At 32.4% G+C, this 21,004-nt stretch overlaps 1 protein-coding gene across 1 annotated transcript; it reads right to left on the reverse strand.

Annotated features, from left to right (window-relative positions):
- Nucleotides 1-610: 610 nt before the first annotated feature.
- Nucleotides 611-3,556, reverse strand: LOC126895905 (death-associated inhibitor of apoptosis 1-like). The gene is made up of 3 exons (XM_050668234.1): nt 2,910-3,556; nt 2,656-2,832; nt 611-1,274 (listed from the first exon to the last, which is right to left on the reverse strand). Exons 1-3 carry the CDS (start codon nt 2,965-2,967, stop codon nt 1,105-1,107), a joined length of 405 nt encoding a protein of 134 aa, XP_050524191.1. The 5' UTR covers nt 2,968-3,556; the 3' UTR covers nt 611-1,104.
- Nucleotides 3,557-21,004: the final 17,448 nt, after the last annotated feature.

A 21,004-nucleotide genomic window follows, 5' to 3' on the forward strand; every position in this document is an offset into this window, starting at 1 on the left:
TTTTTTTTTTTCCCCCCAAAAAAAAAAAAAAAAAAAAAAAAAAAAAACACATCTTAGTAAAACCAATACCTTCTCAGCTTCGCATCGAAGCTAAAAAAATGTAAATAATAAATTAATTTTTTGGCAAATTTTCATAAGGTTATCGATTTTTAAAATAAATAAATACATGAAAGGGTTAAAAAACAAATAAATTACTATTAAAAAAGATGAATGAAAATTTTATTTGCACAACAAATGTAATCAATAACGTCATTTTATCATTCAATGCAACAAGTACCATATATATATTTTTTTCTTTTTAATTATAGTAAACAAATTTAATTAATGAAAAAACTTTTTGAAATTTATAAGTAATATAGATTATTAAAAATAAATAGATGCATTGAACGTAAAAGATATTTTAACAATTTAAAAATTTTACTTACAATTTAATAACTGTTGAAAAATGCACAGGAATAGCCGTGAAACACAGTTGTAGATATAGATGAAAAGAACCATAAAAACACCAAAAAGTGAATGAACAGATAAAGGGTTATTTTTACAGTTATATAGTAAAATTTATATTTTAGGCACAATATAGTCAGTTGTTTGGGATAAAAGTCCCTAGGAATTCAATATCTTACTAGTGGGGATCACTAAATAGCTTACATGGATATTATTGTTTATTTTACACAATGTTGTAGATAGCAAAGTAAAACGTATTTTAACGATAAAAAACGTATAGAATATTTACTGGATGTAAGGGTTTGAGTGTAAAAGAAAAAACAAGCGAGATTAGCAATATTTTTGTTAATTTTCATTTAAGTAAGAAAATAAATACACATATACACATAATTCGAACACAATAAAGCTGATAAAGTCACACGTGTCTGTTTTTTTTTTTTGTAGATTTGAACGTTTGTGAATACAAAAACCCTCTTATATTATACAAATTATAAATTTAGTAGTATATTATGTTTTTTACTAAATCGAAAATTGATATTTTTATTTATTACACACTGTATCTTTTATACAGTTTCATATAACACACAAGATACAATATTAAAAAGCTTTATTTATTTTTCAAACTACAATACTATATAAGAATAACAAATAATAGTAGTCTTATTTCGTTATTTTATTATTTTGGATAAATAACTGTCCCTTACATAACAATACATGAGTACAGCTAGGAGACCAACGTACGTGTTCTACCCATGGGTTGTCTTCATCATCCCAATCTTTCAAACCTTGACTGCAGCAATAACATAACATTTGATCATTTTGTCCATTACCTAAAAATTATATATACATAACACATCGTTCAATAATGTGTGTGACTAACTAATTAAAACACATTTTTTTGCCAAAATTCGTTTTTATTCATCAACATAGTCCCCTTTTAGGGAGATACAATCATTCCAACGCTTTTCCAATCTTTCAATACCGCCTTTGTAGAACGATTTTTCTTTGCCTTCAAAATAGGCTTCAGTTTCAGCGATGACTTCCTCATTTGAGCCAAATCTCTTTCCACGGAGCATCCTTTTGAGATCTGCGAAAAGCCAGTAGTCGCTGGGGGCCAGATCTGGAGAATATGGTGGGTGTGGCAGCAATTCGTAGCCCAATTCATGCATTTTTGCCATCGTTTTCATCGACTTGTGACACGGTGCATTGTCTTGGTGAAACAAGATTTTTTTCTTCGCCAAATGCGGTCTTTTTTTGGAAATTTCGGCCTTCAAACGCTCCAATAACTTTATATAATAGTCGCTGTTGATGGTCTGACCCTTTTCGAGGTAATCAACGAATATTATACCGTGAGCATCCCAAAATACAGAGGCCATAACCTTGCCAGCCGATGTTTGTGCCTTTGGACGTTTTGGGCGGCTTTCACCGGTTGCATGCCACTCAGCAGCCTGCCGATTGGACTCCGTAGTGTAATGTTGGATCCATGTTTCATCCATTGTGATGTACCGACGCAAAAACTTCGACTTATTATGCTTAAAAATGTCCAAACAAGCCTTTGAATCATCGATTCGTTGTTGTTTTTGCTCCGGTGTGAGCAAACGCGGCACCCATTTGGAAAACACCTTTTTCATACCCAAATGTTCGTGTATTATGGTGTGTACACTGCCTGCTGATATCTTTAGGATGTCAACTATCTCGAGCAACTTCACTTTTCGATCGCCCATAATAATTTTCAGTGTTTTTTCAACGTTTTCCGGAATAACAGCGTCATTTGGCCGTCCAGTAGATGGAATGTCATCGGTGTCTGTACGACCACGTTTGAATTCGGCATACCAATAACAAATGGTTCTTTTTGATGGAGCAGAGTTCGAATAATGTTTTTTAAGCCATTCCTGGGATTGAACAGTATTTTTTTTTTTTTAAAAGCAATGATAAATCAAAACACGAAATTGCTTTGAATTCATTTTTTTTGAAAACTCAAAAGTAGCGTCACTTAAAGCACTGTAACTTGTAAACTAATGGTCGGATTGACATATAATTTTGACAGTAAGCCTAAAAAGGTTCACACTTTCGAAAAAAAAATATTGATTTGGTATTAGTGGAGCCATCTATGTGTCAGTCACACACATTATTGAACGATGTGTTATAAATAATGAATTTGAATAAATGTACCAATCATAATAATGCATTCAATACTTAATAGTCCCATACCTATGTATACAAATCCAGCATCACAAAGTCTTGATATTTTTGATTCCAATTTTTTTGGACAGTTTTCAAAAGTCTTTAAACGAGTGTTATAATCGGCAAACTCTTTGTGTTTAGGGAGTTTAATTCTAGTCTGCTGATCATTAGACGTCGAACAGTAAAATCCACAAACATCATATCCTAAACGAGAAAAATGGAAAAGTATTTTCACGTAAAATTAGTTTCGTTTGTCATATCATACAGTTTTTATTTCTTACCTGAATTTTCATTGAGACGATTTTCATACGCATTATACGTTTCTTTTCCACTATCCATTTTGGATCAAATACACTTCGATTGTAAATGTATGACCGTACACCGAACAACAACGTAAGTCATAAACAGGGGAATGATTAAACTGAGCAAATTAATTTTAGAAGGACCTTAACACGAACCAAAATGATTTGTGTGTAAAAAACACGACCAAAAAAAAAAAACATTTTGTTAACTTTGTATAAAAAATTATCATGGTCTGATTTTTTTGGTAGATATCAACACGTATAAATACTACAATTCTCTTAGATTTTTTGAAAAATCTATTAGTGTATTAGTATAGTACAGTTTCTACATTTGTAAAAATGTAACTATATTTGTAGTACAATATCAGTTAATTTATTTTATTTTGTTTGTCAGCATTTTGGTTAAATAACACACGTTGACATTCATATGCATGTTCGTTCTACTGTTTCGATACGTTTTTCCAATATAAAAACACGATCTTCGATTGTTATGTAATCTCGACCGAGAGCGTCCAAACGATTAGTCATTACAAACAAATTATTTTTTAAATTGTCAATGTCATCCGCATCTTCGTATCCACTATCGCTGTCGCTACTGTTTACAATCTGATATCTGTTGCTGTTAACGGTTTATGTGAAATGCAGCAAAATAAAAAAGGTTGTTGCAGCCGTTATACAAAAAAATAATCCGATACGTGAAGCGTCCATCTGTTTAATATGCTCCCACAACGTTTCAATGGTTGTACTACCGCTTACACTGTCCATTGTGTTTGGTGTACAGGTCACTCGTAAATACGTGGTAAATATTTCGTGCGATTGACGTCCACCTCGGATGGATACTGCATTAATATTGCAGTCTCAATTGTCACATTTGCTATAGATATGTGTTCAAAAATGAGATTTATTTTACTATACCTAACACATTAATTTAAAAATCAACAAGCGACGGCTATTTGTACTGTACAAATAGTACGCATCAATATAAACCGTATATTGTATTTCAATGTTTCAAAAAAAAGGGTATATAGTAGTACACACACACACACAGTCAATGCTGTAAACAACAAACAACCTTGTAGTAATGCTGTGAGATATTGCGCTTACGCGTTATGCACGTGTTCGGTGGTTTTTTTAATCAAACACAGCGACTGTCGGAATGTCTGGAATGTGTAGTGGAACTAAATAGAAGGGGTATTCATAATTTACGAAATATCGACTTAAATTTAAACGACAGCGTCGGGGTGAATTGACACGCCGGTATATAGGGTTGTGACATATCAAACGCGCAGACTCGACGCGTACTATACACACGTTTAACCGTTTGCGTGTAGGTACTGTTGTGACCGGGTTGGTACGGTAGACAAAATGAAGAGACAATGCGTTTGATAATTAGTTTATTATATTTAAAAATATGTTTACACTTGTAATTAACTTATCGATTTTAATGAGTTGATAATTAATATAAAAGATTCAGTGAACAAGTTAACATAAAAGATTCAGTGAGCAAATTAACATAAAAGATTCAGTGAACAAATTAACAAAAGATTCAGTGGAGAGTCGTCCAGGTTCGACCCTATGAACTGTATGACTCTTGAACGAGTAGCTGACTCCTACTGGCGCGTCGCCTCAGGCGGCGGCGGCCGTAGGCCCAATGCATTGAAAAAGGCTGAGCAAGCATCGAATGTTCTAGAAGAACTAGATTCTTGCCTGGTAAATACTTTATACAAGACAATAGAGGCTTCCGTTCCCATGATTATTATATATATACTATTAAATTACATAATTACAATTAGGCAGCAAAAAGCCAGTTCACAACATACCCCCGGAGTGAAACTGAGCAGTCCCTGCGACTAAATCTAACTTAAACTAGTTTTGTACAATATCTTAACTTACGGGTGCGCTAGTTACAATACCGCCACATGCGCTTTGTTGATAGTATCTTAGTTCTAAACTTACGTCTACGGGATACAGAAGTTTGATACAGTAATGATTGAGTAATACTAATTTTTCCAAAACAATTTACCCATTCATATAAATTCTCTTAAAAATAATTACATGACAAATATTAACCTACCAAATGGTGACCACTATAAGAGTGGCTGTTACTGATGCTAGGATAAGGATAATAGGAGAAGAAAGTTTCTTAAGGTTGTAATACTTAGGTTGCTGTAACCGATTAGTATACACGTAGCCACATGTTAAAAAGGTCTGGGGTTATCCAAAAATACTTTTAGTAACCTTGAAAACATGGATAAGGTAATGACAACAAATCAAATTATTTATATGAAGTCAGTTTTCTGAAAGATGAAGGACAAAGACAAAAATAAAAAAAAGAAATATATCTTCCTCCAGAAATTATTGAAAAAACAGGTGTGTCATCCAGTGAATTGTGGATTAAACTTGAAAACTTAACGATCAGTATAGCGAGAGGCTTATGATTTTATTCGTGCGGAACTGTTTCCAAATAAATCGTATTGATCCAATCATGTATAAGATAGAAATATTAAATCACATAGTAACGAAATAGCAAGTCAAAAACTGAACGAATTAGTAAATCGTATATTGAATGAAATAGTAAATGAGTTAGTAAACAAAGTATTAAACAGATTAATACAAGAGATAGTAAATGATTTAGGAAATGAAGTAGTAAACGAATTAATGAATGACATAGTCATCTTAGAAAAATGGAAAAGGCTCTACAATGACGATACACATCACGTTTAATCGACATTGTAGTTCCTTCCCGTCACCTTTAGTCGCTTTATACGACAGGCAGGACGCACCGATGGCCTATTCTATACCCCGACCAACAGGGGGTTGGTAAAAAGATGGGAAGAACGATTCCAGAGATAAATCGAAAAGTTTAGGAGATAAAAATCCCTCCCCGTCACCTTTAGTCGCCTTTTACGACAGGCAGGACGCACCGATGGCCTATTCTATACCCCGACCAACAGGGGGTTGGTAAAAAGATGGTTTAATTCACAAATTTTTTCAACAGGTTCTTGTGGACCCTAACACTACGTCGTCCTTTTTGAATCGTTACGTTCTCATTTTCGTGGGCTTCGATCACAACGAATGGGCCCTGCCATTTAGCACTGAATTTTCCCTTTCGGGCATGGTCCTTAAGTAAGACCTGATCGCCCACATGCACATCTACGGGGTGAATGGTTTGATCATACGTAACCTTGGTTTTGTGCTTCTGTTTTAAGAGCTTTTCACGTGCTATGCTTTGGCTCAGTTGGAGTTTTTGTTTTAGTTCGGCATGAAAATCATCATAGTTGTACCGGGGTTCCACTGCTCTGCTGAGAGACGTAGGGACGACTAAAGTACGCCCATATAGCAATTCGTATGGTTGTTTCTTAGTAGATTGATGGACCGAAGAATTGTATGTAAACATAGCGTAGGGTACATACTGGTCCCAATTACGCTGGTCCTTGTCGACATAGTGGCGTAAATATTCGCCCAGGGTACGATGACTTCTTTCTAGAGCACCGTTAGCTTGAGGGTGGTATGGAGAAGTATTACACTTTTAAATTTTAAGTAGCTTGCACGTCTCGCTGAGCACGCGACTGAGGAATTCGGTGCCTTGATCACTGACTAGGGAAAGAGGTAGACCATGTATACATACAAATGACACTACGAAATGGTACGCTACTGTGTTTGATTCGTGATTTGACATGGGCACAGCGATTGAGAACTTAGTTAAATCACATTGCATTGTCAGGATGTAGGCATTACCCGTATCCGTGCGGGGTAGCGGCCCAACGACGTCTATGAATACTTTCTCAAAGGCTTCCGTAGCTGTTGTAGAAATTACCATAGGCTGTTTTGAGTTATGAGAGTCGTGCTTGTTAATTTGGCATGAACGACATTTAGAGATGTGGTTTTCCACATCCGCTTTGATGTTTTCCCAAGTAAATTGTAATCGAATACGTTGGATAGTTTGTGAAACACCTCGGTGTCCTCCCAATGGACTATCGTGATGTTCGGCGATGATCGCTTGTTTATCTTCTTCGGTTAGTTCATATTCATTGAAAAGCAAAACTTTAATATTGGCGTCCTTAAATAAAAACCGAATCATTGTGCGGATATTGGGCCAATCCGAGTTGTCGCTTCTATTGTTAATACGAGGCATAGCCAATGTTTCGACTTTAAGTTCTTTACATAAAGAAATAAGATATTGCAGTGTTCTGTACATATCTTCTGCTGTAGGTTCATTCCAAAACTTATTTTTGACTACTAAATATAAGATGTAGCGAGTGTCGGTTTTAACATAGCCGACCTCCCCCACTTGGAGATTTTGAGAGCGGAGCCGATCCGAGTTCGGGAAACGGCGGTTAAACAAAAGGGCCATTCCTTGTCTCATGTTCAGATCTTTTGAAATACAAACGGCGAGATGTACATCTGGAGAAACATCGAAAAGTTGTCCTTCCTCCTCGCGTATCGCAGGATTTAGTATGACTGACGTGGTGACGATGTCTTGATATTCGTCAAAAGTAATGTGTTTTTGAGGACTAACTGATCGAGATAGCATTACTTGTCCTATTCTGCTGAGGGAATCTGCGTTTGTATTAGCCGCACCGGGCTTGTAGATTACTTCATATTGATATTCAGCCAGTTTTAACTTCCATCTCATGAGTCTAGAGCCTGGCTCTTTGACGTTAAACAACCATTTTAGTGGCTGATGATCGGTATAAATTTGAAATTTGCGACCTAGTAAATATGAACGAAAATGTTTAGTAGACCAAACAATACTTAAAAGTTCTTGTTCGGTTGTTGTGTAATTCTGTTCTGCTGCATTTAACGTTCGCGAAGCATAGGCTATTGGTAAATCTCTTGGTGGTATCCCTTGAGATAAAACACTTCCAATGGCATAACGGCTTGCATCAGTGGTGAGCACAAATGGCTTCTCGAAATCTGGATACTGCAAGACAGGTGGTGTGATTAGACTATTCTTAAGTCGTTCGAAAGACTTTTGACATTCTGTAGTCCAAGTGAATTGAACATTCTTTTTCAAAAGAGAAGTTAATGGTTTCGCAATACTACTGTAGTTTGCAATGAAACGGCGATAATAACCTGATAAACCCAAAAACTGTTTAATTTGTGTCGTATTGCATGGAGGCGAATACTCAGCAACACAACTGATTTTCGAAGGATCTGGTTTGACTCCCGATTCAGTGATAAGATGTCCTAGATAAATTACTTCCTTACGTAAAAACTGACATTTGGACGGTTGTAAGGTGAGATTACTTTTATATAATCTGATTAGGACTTCTCGGAGTTTATTTTCGTGGTCTTTTAGATCTGTTGCGTAAATAATAATATCATCGAGATATACAAAAGCTTTAATGCCATTTAGACCACACAGCACTGTGTTCATTAGTCGTTGAAAAGTGCTGGGCGCGCCACATAGACCGAAAGGCATTTTTCGGAACTCATAATGGCCTTTATCTGTGGAGAACGCCGTTTTCGGACAGTCCTCAGGACGGATGGGTACTTGATGATATCCACTAGTAAGGTCCAAAGTGGTGTAATATCGGGATCTTCCCAACTGGTCCAAAATCTCGTCGATCCTAGGAATAGGAAATGCGTCTCCCACTGTTAGTTCATTAAGGCGTCGAAAATCGACACACACTCGGTATTTGCGTTGTCCATCTTCTCCAGTTTTCTTAGGTACAACGATAAGTGGTGCATTCCTTGGGGAATCTGAAANAACGATAAGTGGTGCATTCCATGGGGAATCTGATGGGACGATTATCTGGTCTTTTTCCAACTGTTCTACTTGTCGGTCAATCTCCTGGCGGTGGATTTGAGGTAGACGATACGGTCTGATGTTCACAGGCTTAGCGTCTTCTTTTAACCTTATTTCATGCTGGATAGCTGTAGTGGAATTTAACTTATCACCATCTAGATAAAATAAAGTTGAAAAATCACGCACTGTCTTCGTGATGCTGCTTCTTTCTTCGGAGGTTAGGTGATTTGTATTTATGGCTTTCATGATGCGGTGGACTCTGTCCTTATTATCTTCACTAATGTCTGGTATTAAATTAAATACTCGAACTGCCGCGCTTGGATAAATTTCGTATCCTACTTGTGAAAGTTCCATTGGTTCCAATTGGATAGGATACTCGGTAGTGTTGATGGCTGATACTAGTATACACTGTTTGTTGACGCTGTTGACAACATTGCCCAGTAGTACGTGCCCATCATGCAATGACTTAGAATGAACTAGTAGAACAGTCCCTTCAGGTTCTTTCATATAAATTGGTACTATAGACCTGGATCTTTGTGCCAGGATAACAGGTCCTGTGTGAGGGGCTGTTGTTCGAGAAGAAAGAGTTTGACTTGCGAAATCTATGGATAATTTATTTTCCGCAAGAAAAGGGGTTCCTATGATACCATCATGCGGTATGGGGAAATCATCCTTGACAATTTGAAAAGACGTAGACCGTGTGATAGTACCAAGCTGCACTTCCAATACGATCTGGCCTAGCGTATGAACAGGTAATTCATGAATACCTTCCAAACGAAACGAATTTGTTTCGTCGACTATCAAATGTTTTTGAAGAGCGTTTAACTTTATAATATTTATGTCAGAGCCCGTGTCCAGTAAAAGCTTAGCAGATTGAGTTACACATTGAGGTATTTTAAGGGTGACGTGTCCTTTTTCTACCTGGGCTTTGAAGTAGTAAACTCGTGCAGTTGAACTTTCTTGAAGTTGCCCTACGGAGCGCCCTCCGTTACGACTTGTTTGCTGCTCGCTGCGTGCTGCTGGTTGCGATGTTGTTGATAGTTGATTCTTCTTTTCATTGGCAATTTTTCTTTTGCGACATTCTTGAATACTGTGTCCGGGATTTTTGCAATAAGCGCAAGTCACTAAAACTTGAGCTGAACCCGCTGGTGGGTATGTACTTGAAGTAGGATATCGAAAACTTTGTTGTTTCGATCTCTGATAACGGTCTTGATCAGATGCGGAGGCTCGGCACTGCTTGGCGAGATGGTTCCGTCGACCACATTTATAACACAGTCGATCGACTAAACCATTATGGCGTCCTCTGTCGGAGCGGTTCAGTTCCATTGTTGAGCGAGATGTAGCAGCCCCGCGGTTATTAACTAATTTCTGAGTTTCTCTAGACGACTGTTGAATTAGTTCTTCTTCTAAAGCACATGACACAGTCATTTGGAGTGTAGATGGAGCTAACGATTTTAATAAAATTCGCATCGATTGAGGAAGTCCTTCTATGAATGATGTCCGGACTTGATTATGTATTAGCTGTTCGATGTCTGCTATTGATTGATATGTGCCTTGGCTCAACGTAGCATCCACTAAGTCATGCATAAGTTTTTCTGTCCGATCGGCGTACGACTGCACTCCTTCGTTGAGCTGTAGTCTTAACGTTGATAGTTGAGCTTGAAGATGTGACACAGACCATTTTGTTTCGATCGTAGTATCTAATATTTCTTGGAGTTCGCTGAACTGAGTAATTTTCTTATATCGAATCATTCGTAGTGCTCGTCCAGTTAATCGAGTCAAAATACCTTGCATTAAATCTGCGGTATCACTTGGATGTATCATCCTAAGAGCAAAACGACATGCTTGTTGAAAACCAAAATTTCCTTCTGATGCTTCGCCATCAAAAATTGGTATGACACGTAAAGCTTGATCGATACTAATGTATTGTTTTTCCTTGCTTGGTCCTGAGACTTCGTATTTAAGTAAATCATTACTAGCAGTTGCCATGATTTTGCGTGGAAACGGTGCTGGTGATTGAAACAGTGGTGTTTGAGCTTTGAGTGATATAGTAGGTTCAGGGTTTTCTGTGTGTAGGTCGTTCGCTAACGACAGTGAAGGCGGACCTTTCTTTGAACGATTCGCGTCGAGATACTCACGAGCTTTAAGTCAAAGAGCGGCGGAACGCGTAAGAGTGCCCTGGGTTTTCGCGACGGAATCTGTTGCCCGACCGATAGGCGTATTACGTGCGGTTCTCGGTGGTTCGTAAAGTTCTCCGCTAGAATTATCACTATCTGGTGATTCAGTATCTTGCGACGACATGTATCAACATAATTGATAAAAGAAATAATGAATATGGACAGAAGACGTGTAAAAGAATTAAAAATAACGAAAGGAGAATAATAGGATTTGATACAGGTTGTTGTGAAAGAATTTAAACGCACAAGGTGTCTGAGTGCTCACGGGCGTGACCCGAAGTTTATTGTGTAAATTACAATAAAAGAAGAAAAACAAAAAAACAAAGTATTGAGAATAATAGACTCAGTTGTATGGTGCAGAGTCAGTAGATGATATTGAAAGAAAACACTTAAGAAAAAAAATATGTATATCCGTAGTACAAGTATCGAGAGCACAAACAGAAAAACGAAGACCGAAAAGGAAACGCATATAAAGGTGTCACGGGGATAACTAACTGTACGTATTATTGCGGCGGGGTATACGACGCTAGGCATTTGTTGGACTTTACACCACGACGATAACGCTTGTGTGTGACGGTCCGGTTTACAGTTAAGCGGTGGCTGAGAAGGAGCTGACACGACCGCGGGGTGTCAACGTGTGACAACGCCGTGGCCGTGTCACATTGTATAGATTACCAATAGAGCTGACTTACCAAATCAATCTCTATCCCTGTTAAATCAAATAAAAGCAAAAACAAAAATTTAAAAAAAAAAACTTTCAGTAACAGCACCCAAATATATATAAATATTTTTTTTTTTTTGTATAATTAGATTTTAATGTTCCAAAGTGTATTATTATTCTATTTTATCTTTGTTTTACTGTATAAATTGTACTAATTGTAAAAAAAAAAACCATAATAGGAAACCAACATTAACTGTTTTGCTGTTCCCTTCCCCCTTAAAAAAAATAATTTGATCCCAGAAAAATTATTTGTTATTATATAAAACTTAATTATTTTAAATTAATGTATAGTTTTGGTCGGTTGGATATAATAGTGCTTTTCTGATAATAATTATAATAAAAAAAAAGAATTATTAAAATTAAATTTAAATTAATAACCATAAAATTAAACTATATGTTCTTCTTTATATATATACAAAGGCGCATATAAGTAAAGAGAAAAATCGCATAGAATTATAAAAAAAAAAAGAAAAAGAAATACTGTGTTAATGTTGTACTAAATTATTATGACTTATAGTGTACTTTAAATCAAGAACTAAATTAGTTTGTATAAAATTAATAAGTACTAAGAATTCAAATAAAGGAATAAAATTTAAATTAATTATTCTTATACATGAGTTGAAAAAGAAAAACTTTGAATTGAAATATATCAATTATTCCGACCTTACTATTAAGCACATTTTTTTTTTTTTTTATTATTCTAAAACAAAACAATATGTAAGGTTACTTACAGTACGGGATACATAATTGCGATGGATAGCAAAAACAATGTTGTTGAAGTTGAATGAATTGGATTAACGAAGAATAACTGCATGGCTTAGCTTTTGAAATGATGAGTGAGTGAATGAAAACATCTCCTTCAATTGAAATAACTTCCTTGAAATGACACAGTGAATGAAATGATTTCCTTGAGTTGAAATAGTGAATGAAAATAATCTTCTTTTGAACGTAGCAAAAAAAAAGTAATAATAAAATAAACACTTCTTGTTTATTTGCCTTCTTGTTGTTGTTGATGATTAAAACGCTGGTAATGATTAGTGGCGATGACGGCCGGATCAGCTGGTCTTCTCCGGACAGTGATAAAATCACACAGTAGTCTGACGATAACGATGGTATTTCATAAATTTAAAAAAAAATTTCTTGATAGAGCGCGTACCCACAGCGTATGGGTGTGGCTACTATATTCTAGAGTGCGCGTTATCCACGGTTTGGAATTTTTGATGAAAAATGTATACACTAGATGGCGTCAGAACCGGTTGTCGCACTTGTAAAATTTCTGACAGTTAACCAGAGGCGGATGCGTGTATATGGTGCTACCAGTTGGCGGCCTTGTTTGACGAATACGATACAGCCAGAAACGCCGATTCAAGGAATGTGCGACGTTAGCACAAACCCGCCCTTGTGTCACTATCGGAATTACTTTTCGAAATATTGAAGTTTTGTATATTTTAAAAAAAAAAATAAACACGATATACACAAAAAGTAAAAATAAAAATAGTAATTAAATATTACTAGAACGCACTGGATTAATAAAATTTTTGTATAACGTACCTCGCGGACACGTGGGTATCGTGTCAACACTTACTGAAGAAACACGGAAAAAATGAAGTAGAATGTTGACTGTAGTTGATTCTCCAGTAGAAAATAAATGTTGATCACACCGCTGCCACCAAATGTTGTGACCGGGTTGGTACGGTAGACAAATGAAGAGAGAATGCGTTTGATAATTAGTTTATTATATTTAAAAAAAATATGTTTACACTTATTATTAACTTCTCGATTTTAATTAGTTGATAATTAATATAAAAGATTCAGTGAACAAGTTAACATAAAAGATTCAGTGAGCAAATTAACATAAAAGATTCAGTGAGCAAATTAACATAAAAGATTCAGTGAACAAATTAACAAAAGATTCAGTGGAGAGTCGTCCAGGTTCGACCCTATGAACTGTATGACTCTTGAACGAGTAGCTGACTCCTACTGGCGCGTCGCCTCAGGCGGCGGCGGCCGAAGGCCCAATGCATTGAAAAAGGCTGAGCAAGCATCGAATGTTCTAGAAGAACTAGATGCTTGCCTGGTAAATACTTTATACAAGACAATAGAGGCTTCCGTTCCCATGATTATTATATATATACTATTAAATTACATAATTACAATGGGGCAGCAAAAAGCCAGTTCACAACAGTACTCTGGAAAATTAACTTTTTTTTTTTGATCAACTTGTCAGTATTATACAAAATTTATTATATTATTATAATAATATTATATAATATTATAATAATATTATAATATACAGTATTATAAAAAAACCCAGCACAGGGGGGTCGTGGCATAGTGGTGACGTGGCATAGTTAGATCAAGAATAATGATATCTGACAGTGATTAAAATCACTATCAAAAAAAAAAAATGCATCGATGCATATCTTTAGATAGTGTTTAATTTTAAAAAATTGGTGGATTATTCCAAAAGCTACATAATCTGCTAGTTACTTATTAATATCCTGATTAAGATAAAGTATGTCGAATGAAAAAGAGATTATTAAAAAATATTATTTCTCATAAAAAAATTATGTTGATCCATACACTTTTCAATAAGTTATAGCATTATAAAGTTAAAAATGTGAAAAATAAAATCGAGAATTTTCACACAAAAATAGCACTGGGTAACTGTTTTCACCACGAAGACAATATAAAGTCCGATTTTTTTTTTTTCTATGATAAAGTATATTACATTAGCTTTAATTTAAGATATATATAAAAATGTCAGACTTTCAGGAACATTTTCAAAGGTTAAGTTGAAAAAGTTAAATTTAGTGAAAAAGTTGTCATTTTGAATCCCCCCCTGTAGACAGGTAAAAAGTCAGATTTAAAAAAAAATATACCAAATGCAAGATAATGATACCTTGCATCAATATAAAAAAAAATTATATTGATTTGGTTATTTTTAAAAAAGTTGTAGCAATTTTAAGTAAAAAAAATTTCGAAAATTAGCGATTATTAAATTCGTAATTTTTTTGGAGGTTTCCCCCATTTACGGGGAACGAGGGAATTTTTTTCAATTTTTGAGGGTAATGTTTTCGATTAGATACGATTTGTGATCTTTTGACGTATCGCTGAAAAAATCGGTTCGGCGAGAGCTGAGAAAAAGTGGTAACAGTCACAAAAATAAAATTAAAAAAATAATTATGACACATCATCTATAAAATATCTAAAAATGACAACTTAAGATAGTTCAAAAATTCAAAGCAGCTTTTCTTAACTTTGAGGAGGCAAAATAATCAAAATAAGTATAAATTTATATTTTATGTAAGTTAGATTCATATAAATTGGTGGACTCATTACTATGGCAAACATTTAAGAAGTATTTCAAAAAAAACAAAATAAATATACAATTTGAGCACAAAAATAGCATGTTTTTAAACTACGGCAATCATTTGCCGATTAAAAAAAAATGTATGTCACAGGCATAGTTGTAAAAAATACTTTTAAAAAGTATTTTAAATAATATTCAAATATTTAAAAAAAAATANTAATACTCAAATATTTAAAAAAAAATGTATTTAAAATACTATTTGAATACTTTTCATACAAAAGTATTTGAGTAATACTCAATTACTTTACAAAAGTATTTCAAATACTAAGAATACAATTAAAAAATAATAATAATGTTTTTATTTTAACTAAGAGCAACAGGTTCCACCTACATAATTACCAAGAGGGTAATTTGAGTCAAATATTGAGTACTTTTAAATTAAGAGAACTCATTTATTATTTTCGATATTTTTTGTTGGAGGTAAATAAAATTAATTATTGGAGACTAATCAGTGAAAAAAATAAATATTAGTACACGTGTAAAAACCTGTAAAGTATGTATGTCTTATTGACAATAGAGTAAATCATTTGAACCTGCAATAGGCTATTGTAGGTTCAACTGATGTATTAAAAATAGATGTATACATAATAGCATTTAGATAAGCACAATAATTATGTTATACTATAATGTAACATATAAAATAACAGAGAATTATTCTCAATTTTCATTTTGACTGAGTGTAATTTGCTTGCTGTATTACGGTTAGTAAATTAAAAAAAAAAAGTATATTAATAGTACTGAATATTAAACAGTAATAAATACTAAATAATTGTATTTAAAATACTACTCAGATACTTTTTATTAAATGTATTTAAAAATACTATTCAATACCAATGAAAGTATTTGAATACTTTTATTCAAATACATTTACTCAAATGTTTTACGCCTTTGGTCACAGGAAGGGGTATATATAATATATTTAGAAAAAAAATTTGTGTTATATTTGTGATCCATACATTTTTTTTAAAAGTTATAACAATTAAAAGTTGAAAATATACAATCGAAAATTTTACGGCACCCATTTGCAAAAAAAAATTTTTTTTTTAATTTATAGTTCGTAACATAAGCTCTAAATTAGCATATGTTTAAAGGACGCAATATTTCCGGATTATTATCAAAAGTTTAGTTGAAAAAATGGTTTTTTGTAAATAAGTTACTATTTTAAATCCTTCCCTGTAAGCAGGTTAAGTGTCAGATTTAAAAAAAAATGATATCAAGTAAAATTAAAATACTTAAGGTTTCAATGTTAAAAAAGAATTATTTTGATTCGTTCATTTTTCAATAAGTTATAGCCAATTTTAGAAAAAAAGTGAAAAAATATTTATTCTTATAATAACACTAGTTTACAACAAAATTGACCTATGACTTATGATAGTCATTTTTTATGTAAAATCGTCCACTGAGTCCGAAAATGAAGTCCAAAATACAAAAAGTAGAACAGTTTTTGAGTTATTGCGAAATTAGCGTTTTTCGTGTACCGCGAAAAAACGTTTTCATTATATTCTAAATATCTATAATTGCATTCAACCAATTTTCATTTTTTTTACATAAAATTAAACAATATTAAATTACCTATAACTTTTATCTGAATCAATTTTTTATCTGACTCTTTTCTCGTTTGCTATCTACGAATTTACCACTGAATTTTTATAATTTCTTTCAAATTGTCAGAAAAAATTCAAAGTTTTACGTAAAATACACCAATAAAAAATAAATTTATCAACAATAATTTCAATAGACGTCATACTCTAATACATAACAAAGAAAATGATATATTATTTTGTAAAATTGATAAAAAAATGAATAAGTTATGCGCGATTGAAAAATAAAACAAATTTCCTAAAATGTAAACATCATGTCAAAACCAGTTCCACATTCACTCTCAGTTAAATATCCTGTTTTTCCAAAAGGAAAAAAGAATATAGTGAATCGCCCGAACCAAGTAATCATGCCGAGTGTAAGACTGACATTAGTTTTCAACATGAAAAAATTCCGAAGCTTTTTACCCAAACTGAACTTAATGATTTAATAAGACATTTGAAACTCTCAAAGGAAAAATCAGAGTTATTGGCGTCAAGATTGCAAGAATAAAATTGATTAAAATCACAAGTAAAAGTTACATTTTACCGAAGTCGTCAGAAATATTATGCTCAATATTATATAAAAAAAAACAATGTTTGTTATTGTAACGACATTTACGGTTAGTTTAAAGAATTTGGTGAGCCATATGATCCAACCGAATGGCGTTTGTTTTTTGATATCAATAAACTAAGNTGGCGTTTGTTTTTTGATATCAATAACTAAGTATGAAAGCAGTTTTACTGCACAAAGGAAACATCAAACTTTCAATTCCATTAGCGCATGCTGTAAATATGAAAGAATCGTATGAATCAATGGCTATCTCTAATTACTTTCTCTAATCAACTACAATCAACACAATTGGAAAATTTGGGCAAACCTTAAAGTCATTGCAATGGTAACTGGCTTGCAACAAGGATACACAAAATACATGTGTTTTTTGTGTACATGGGATAGTCGAGCACGTCAAGAACATTAAACACGAAAATATTGGCCAGATTGAGTAAACTTAACAGTGGGCAAAGAAAATGTCAAATTCAATCCTCTTGTTAATATAAATAGAATAATCCTGCCACCTTTACATATTATACTTGGACTTTTTAAAAATTTTGTTAAAGCTTTAAATAAAAATGGAAATTCCTTTACTTATTTGAAAACTATGTTTCCACATTTGTCCGATGCGTTTACAACCAAACTCGTTTCGTTTGGTTGTTTATTCTTTTTTAGGAAACTTCAAAATTTTAAATTATAGAGAAATAATAGACANTGGGCAAACCTTAATTATAGAGAAATAATAGACGATTTATTGATAAACTATTCAAAAATAGGTAAACAGTACATTTTATAATTTTATTATTTTTTGAATAAAAGAAACATGTATATTTTTAATTTTATCGGAAATAGGGGTGAACATGTTATTGAAAATACATTTTCTTCATGCACACTTAGATTTTTTCCTGAAAATCTTGGAAATGAAAGCGATGAGCATGGTGAACGTTTTTATCAACAAATAAATGATATAGAATGTCGTTACTATGGGTTTTGGGATGAAATAATGATGGGTGACTATTATTGGTTTCTTATAAGAGAAAACAATGAAACATATAAAAGAAATATTAAGACTAATGCGTCCTATTTTTAATTAAATAAAAATTATTCTTTGGTTATCATAAAACTAATTACAAAAAATATAGTGAAAATTATAATTGTTTTCTTTTTTGTAAAACTTAATTATTTATTTTATCGATTATATGTTAAATTTACTATATTTAAAATAATTTTTTAAATCCATGCAAAAACAATTTCAATTTTATTAATTCTATAGAAAATTACTTAATATTTTTAGAGAATTATCATTTTTTTTTAAATGCGAAAATTTATCACAACCCCACCAAACTGTATAATTAACTCAATTTAAAAATGTCCCAATAAAACTATATGAAATAACCTTAAGTTATTTAAAAAATCGAAATTTTGTTTTGAAAAGTAGTATTGTGAGTAATTTTCCTATATTTTATAAAAAAAATTATAGCATCGAATTAGAAAACTCTGATTTTAGGAAATTTGTTTTATTTTTCAATCGCGCATAACTTATTCATTTTTTTATCAATTTTACAAAATAATATATCATTTTCTTTGTTATGTATTAGAGTATAACGTCTATTGAAATTATTGTTGATAAATTAATTTTTTATTGGTGTATTTTACGTAAAACTTTGAATTTTTTCTGACAATTTGAAAGAAATTATAAAAATTCAGTGGTAAATTCGTAGATAGCAAACGAGAAAAGAGTCAGATAAAAAATTGATTCAGATAAAAGTTATAGGTAATTTAATATTGTTTAATTTTATGTAAAAAAAATGAAAATCGGTTGAATGCAATTATAGATATTTAGAATATAATGAAAACGTTTTTTCGCGGTACACGAAAAACGCTAATTTCGCAATAACTCAAAAACTGTTCTACTTTTTGTATTTTGGACTTCATTTTCGGACTCAGTGGACGATTTTACATAAAAAATGACTATCATAAGTCATAGGTCAGAAAATTTTTTTTTATTTTAAACTAGTGTAATCAATTCTTTATTGTAGACACAATGACGACGACCACCACGATGTAGGAGAGGATATCAGCCTTATAATTTATCGAATAACAAAAATATAAAAGTATGAACGGTGTTGTCAGTGGTGACCAGTGGATGTGTTATATAGGAGCGATTATTAACTTGATAAAGTATATTGTGTGTACAGCGTTAAACGTGATAGCAACAGTAATTTTCTGATTACACGGCCGGTTTGAACGTACGTGTGCCCATTAGCAAAGGAAAACATTAAATTCATCTATACCATAAAAATTGTTATTAGATATAAAGGTTCACATTTTGTGCACATTACAAGTCATGGTTTGATTATTTATTATCACTTAATATTAATATTACACTGTACCGTATATTTTGCGATATGTTTAAAACACGGTCCCTCGTCTCTTTCATTAGCCGCCTTATTACATTGAGAGTCTCACCTGATTTTAGTACCTCCGCTGTCTAACTAAGGTGCAAAGTCTATCTACTGGAGTGCGGTCAACCGCCTATCACCGGCGGTGAACACTCTCTCTCTTGTTTCTGACGTCCTACGCGAACTTACGCAATCCGCCGTTTTTCATGTGTCGTACATTGAAAGATACTTTTTTATAAATTATAAAAAATCATAAGAATGTGTAATTCTTTTTTTTCGTTTGGTTTTAAATATATATATATATTTATATTATTTTTCTCTTAAAAATTAGCTTATTAACCATATTGTGTCGAAAAAAATATTTGTTGTGTTTAACGTGTATATAATATTTCACATAATTATAATTTTTCTTGGAAAATTTTAATATACACAATTTTTAATTAGTTTACAGGAGTATTTGGAAGAATGACTCTCTAAAGTATATTTTCAATAATTATTAGGTTTATTTTTTCAATAATTGAGCTAGTATTAATAATTATTAGCAAGTCATTTTACATATAGAAATCTGATCAACCCTCCCACCATAAAAAAAATCGTCATTTCCTAATTTCAATATGAATATAAGTTGATTCTAATCAGCTTTAAAGTTTTAAATTATTTTATACATAATGATATTCTTTAACTATTGCAATACATTTTATTTATTTATTTATTTATGCTAAAGTATAACTATACTAGAATAATAATTTGTTTTTTGCAAAAATTATACAAGTACGATTTCGAGCAAATACATATTTTCATTTAAATTATATTTGAAAATAGTGTCATCGCTTGATTAATATATTCAAATATACTTCCTTTAAAAATCGAAAAACAATGAAAATTTGTTAAATCCAAAAAAATAATCTTACTATTAATGTAAACTTGCCACCATACACTATTAATAAAATTTCAAAACACATTTTAGTAATAAATAACATGCTTTATAATCTGCATTTTTTTAAATCAAATGGTATTTCTATCCTATATTTTATTTAATTTGAAAATAAGTACATAAAATTAACTTGCAATAATCTATGAATAATTTTTATAAACGGTAACTCATTAATCNGCTATTATTATTATTATTTTATAAAATTATGATTATTATTTAGTGGCTTAGGTACCTTCCTCTGTACACATATGTGTATAAAAGAAGGTAAATGATTAATATATAATAATAGTTGGTAATTTGTTATATTTTATCTTTAAATTTCTTAGTATTTTTTAGTGGCTTCGATACTTTCATTTACATACATAAGTATATAAAAGAAGGTAAATTATTATTACTTAATAAACTCTTATAACTTTTAGATAATTATCATATATATATATATATATTTAAATAATTTATGTATTGAATTATTATGTTAAAACAATAACAACAAAACCCAGCAGAGGGGGGTTGCGGCACAGTGATAACGTGGCATAGTTGGGTCAAGTATAATGATATCTGACAGTGATTAAAATCACTACCATA

This window comes from Daktulosphaira vitifoliae, unplaced genomic scaffold (assembly GCF_025091365.1).
Source record: "Daktulosphaira vitifoliae isolate Bord-2020 unplaced genomic scaffold, ASM2509136v1 Scaffold_1, whole genome shotgun sequence".
NCBI lineage: Eukaryota > Metazoa > Arthropoda > Insecta > Hemiptera > Phylloxeridae > Daktulosphaira > Daktulosphaira vitifoliae.

Bases quoted from the DNA above. Each gene is read 5' to 3' on its own strand.
- LOC126895905 (XM_050668234.1), bottom strand. From the start codon at position 2,967: ATGGATAGTGGAAAAGAAACGTATAATGCGTATGAAAATCGTCTCAAT. The intron at 2,833-2,909 runs GTAAGAAATAAA...TTTCTCGTTTAG, and splicing joins TCGTCTCAATGAAAATTCAG to GATATGATGTTTGTGGATTT. The intron at 1,275-2,655 runs GTATGGGACTAT...TATAATTTTTAG, and splicing joins TGCTGGATTTGTATACATAG to GTAATGGACAAAATGATCAA.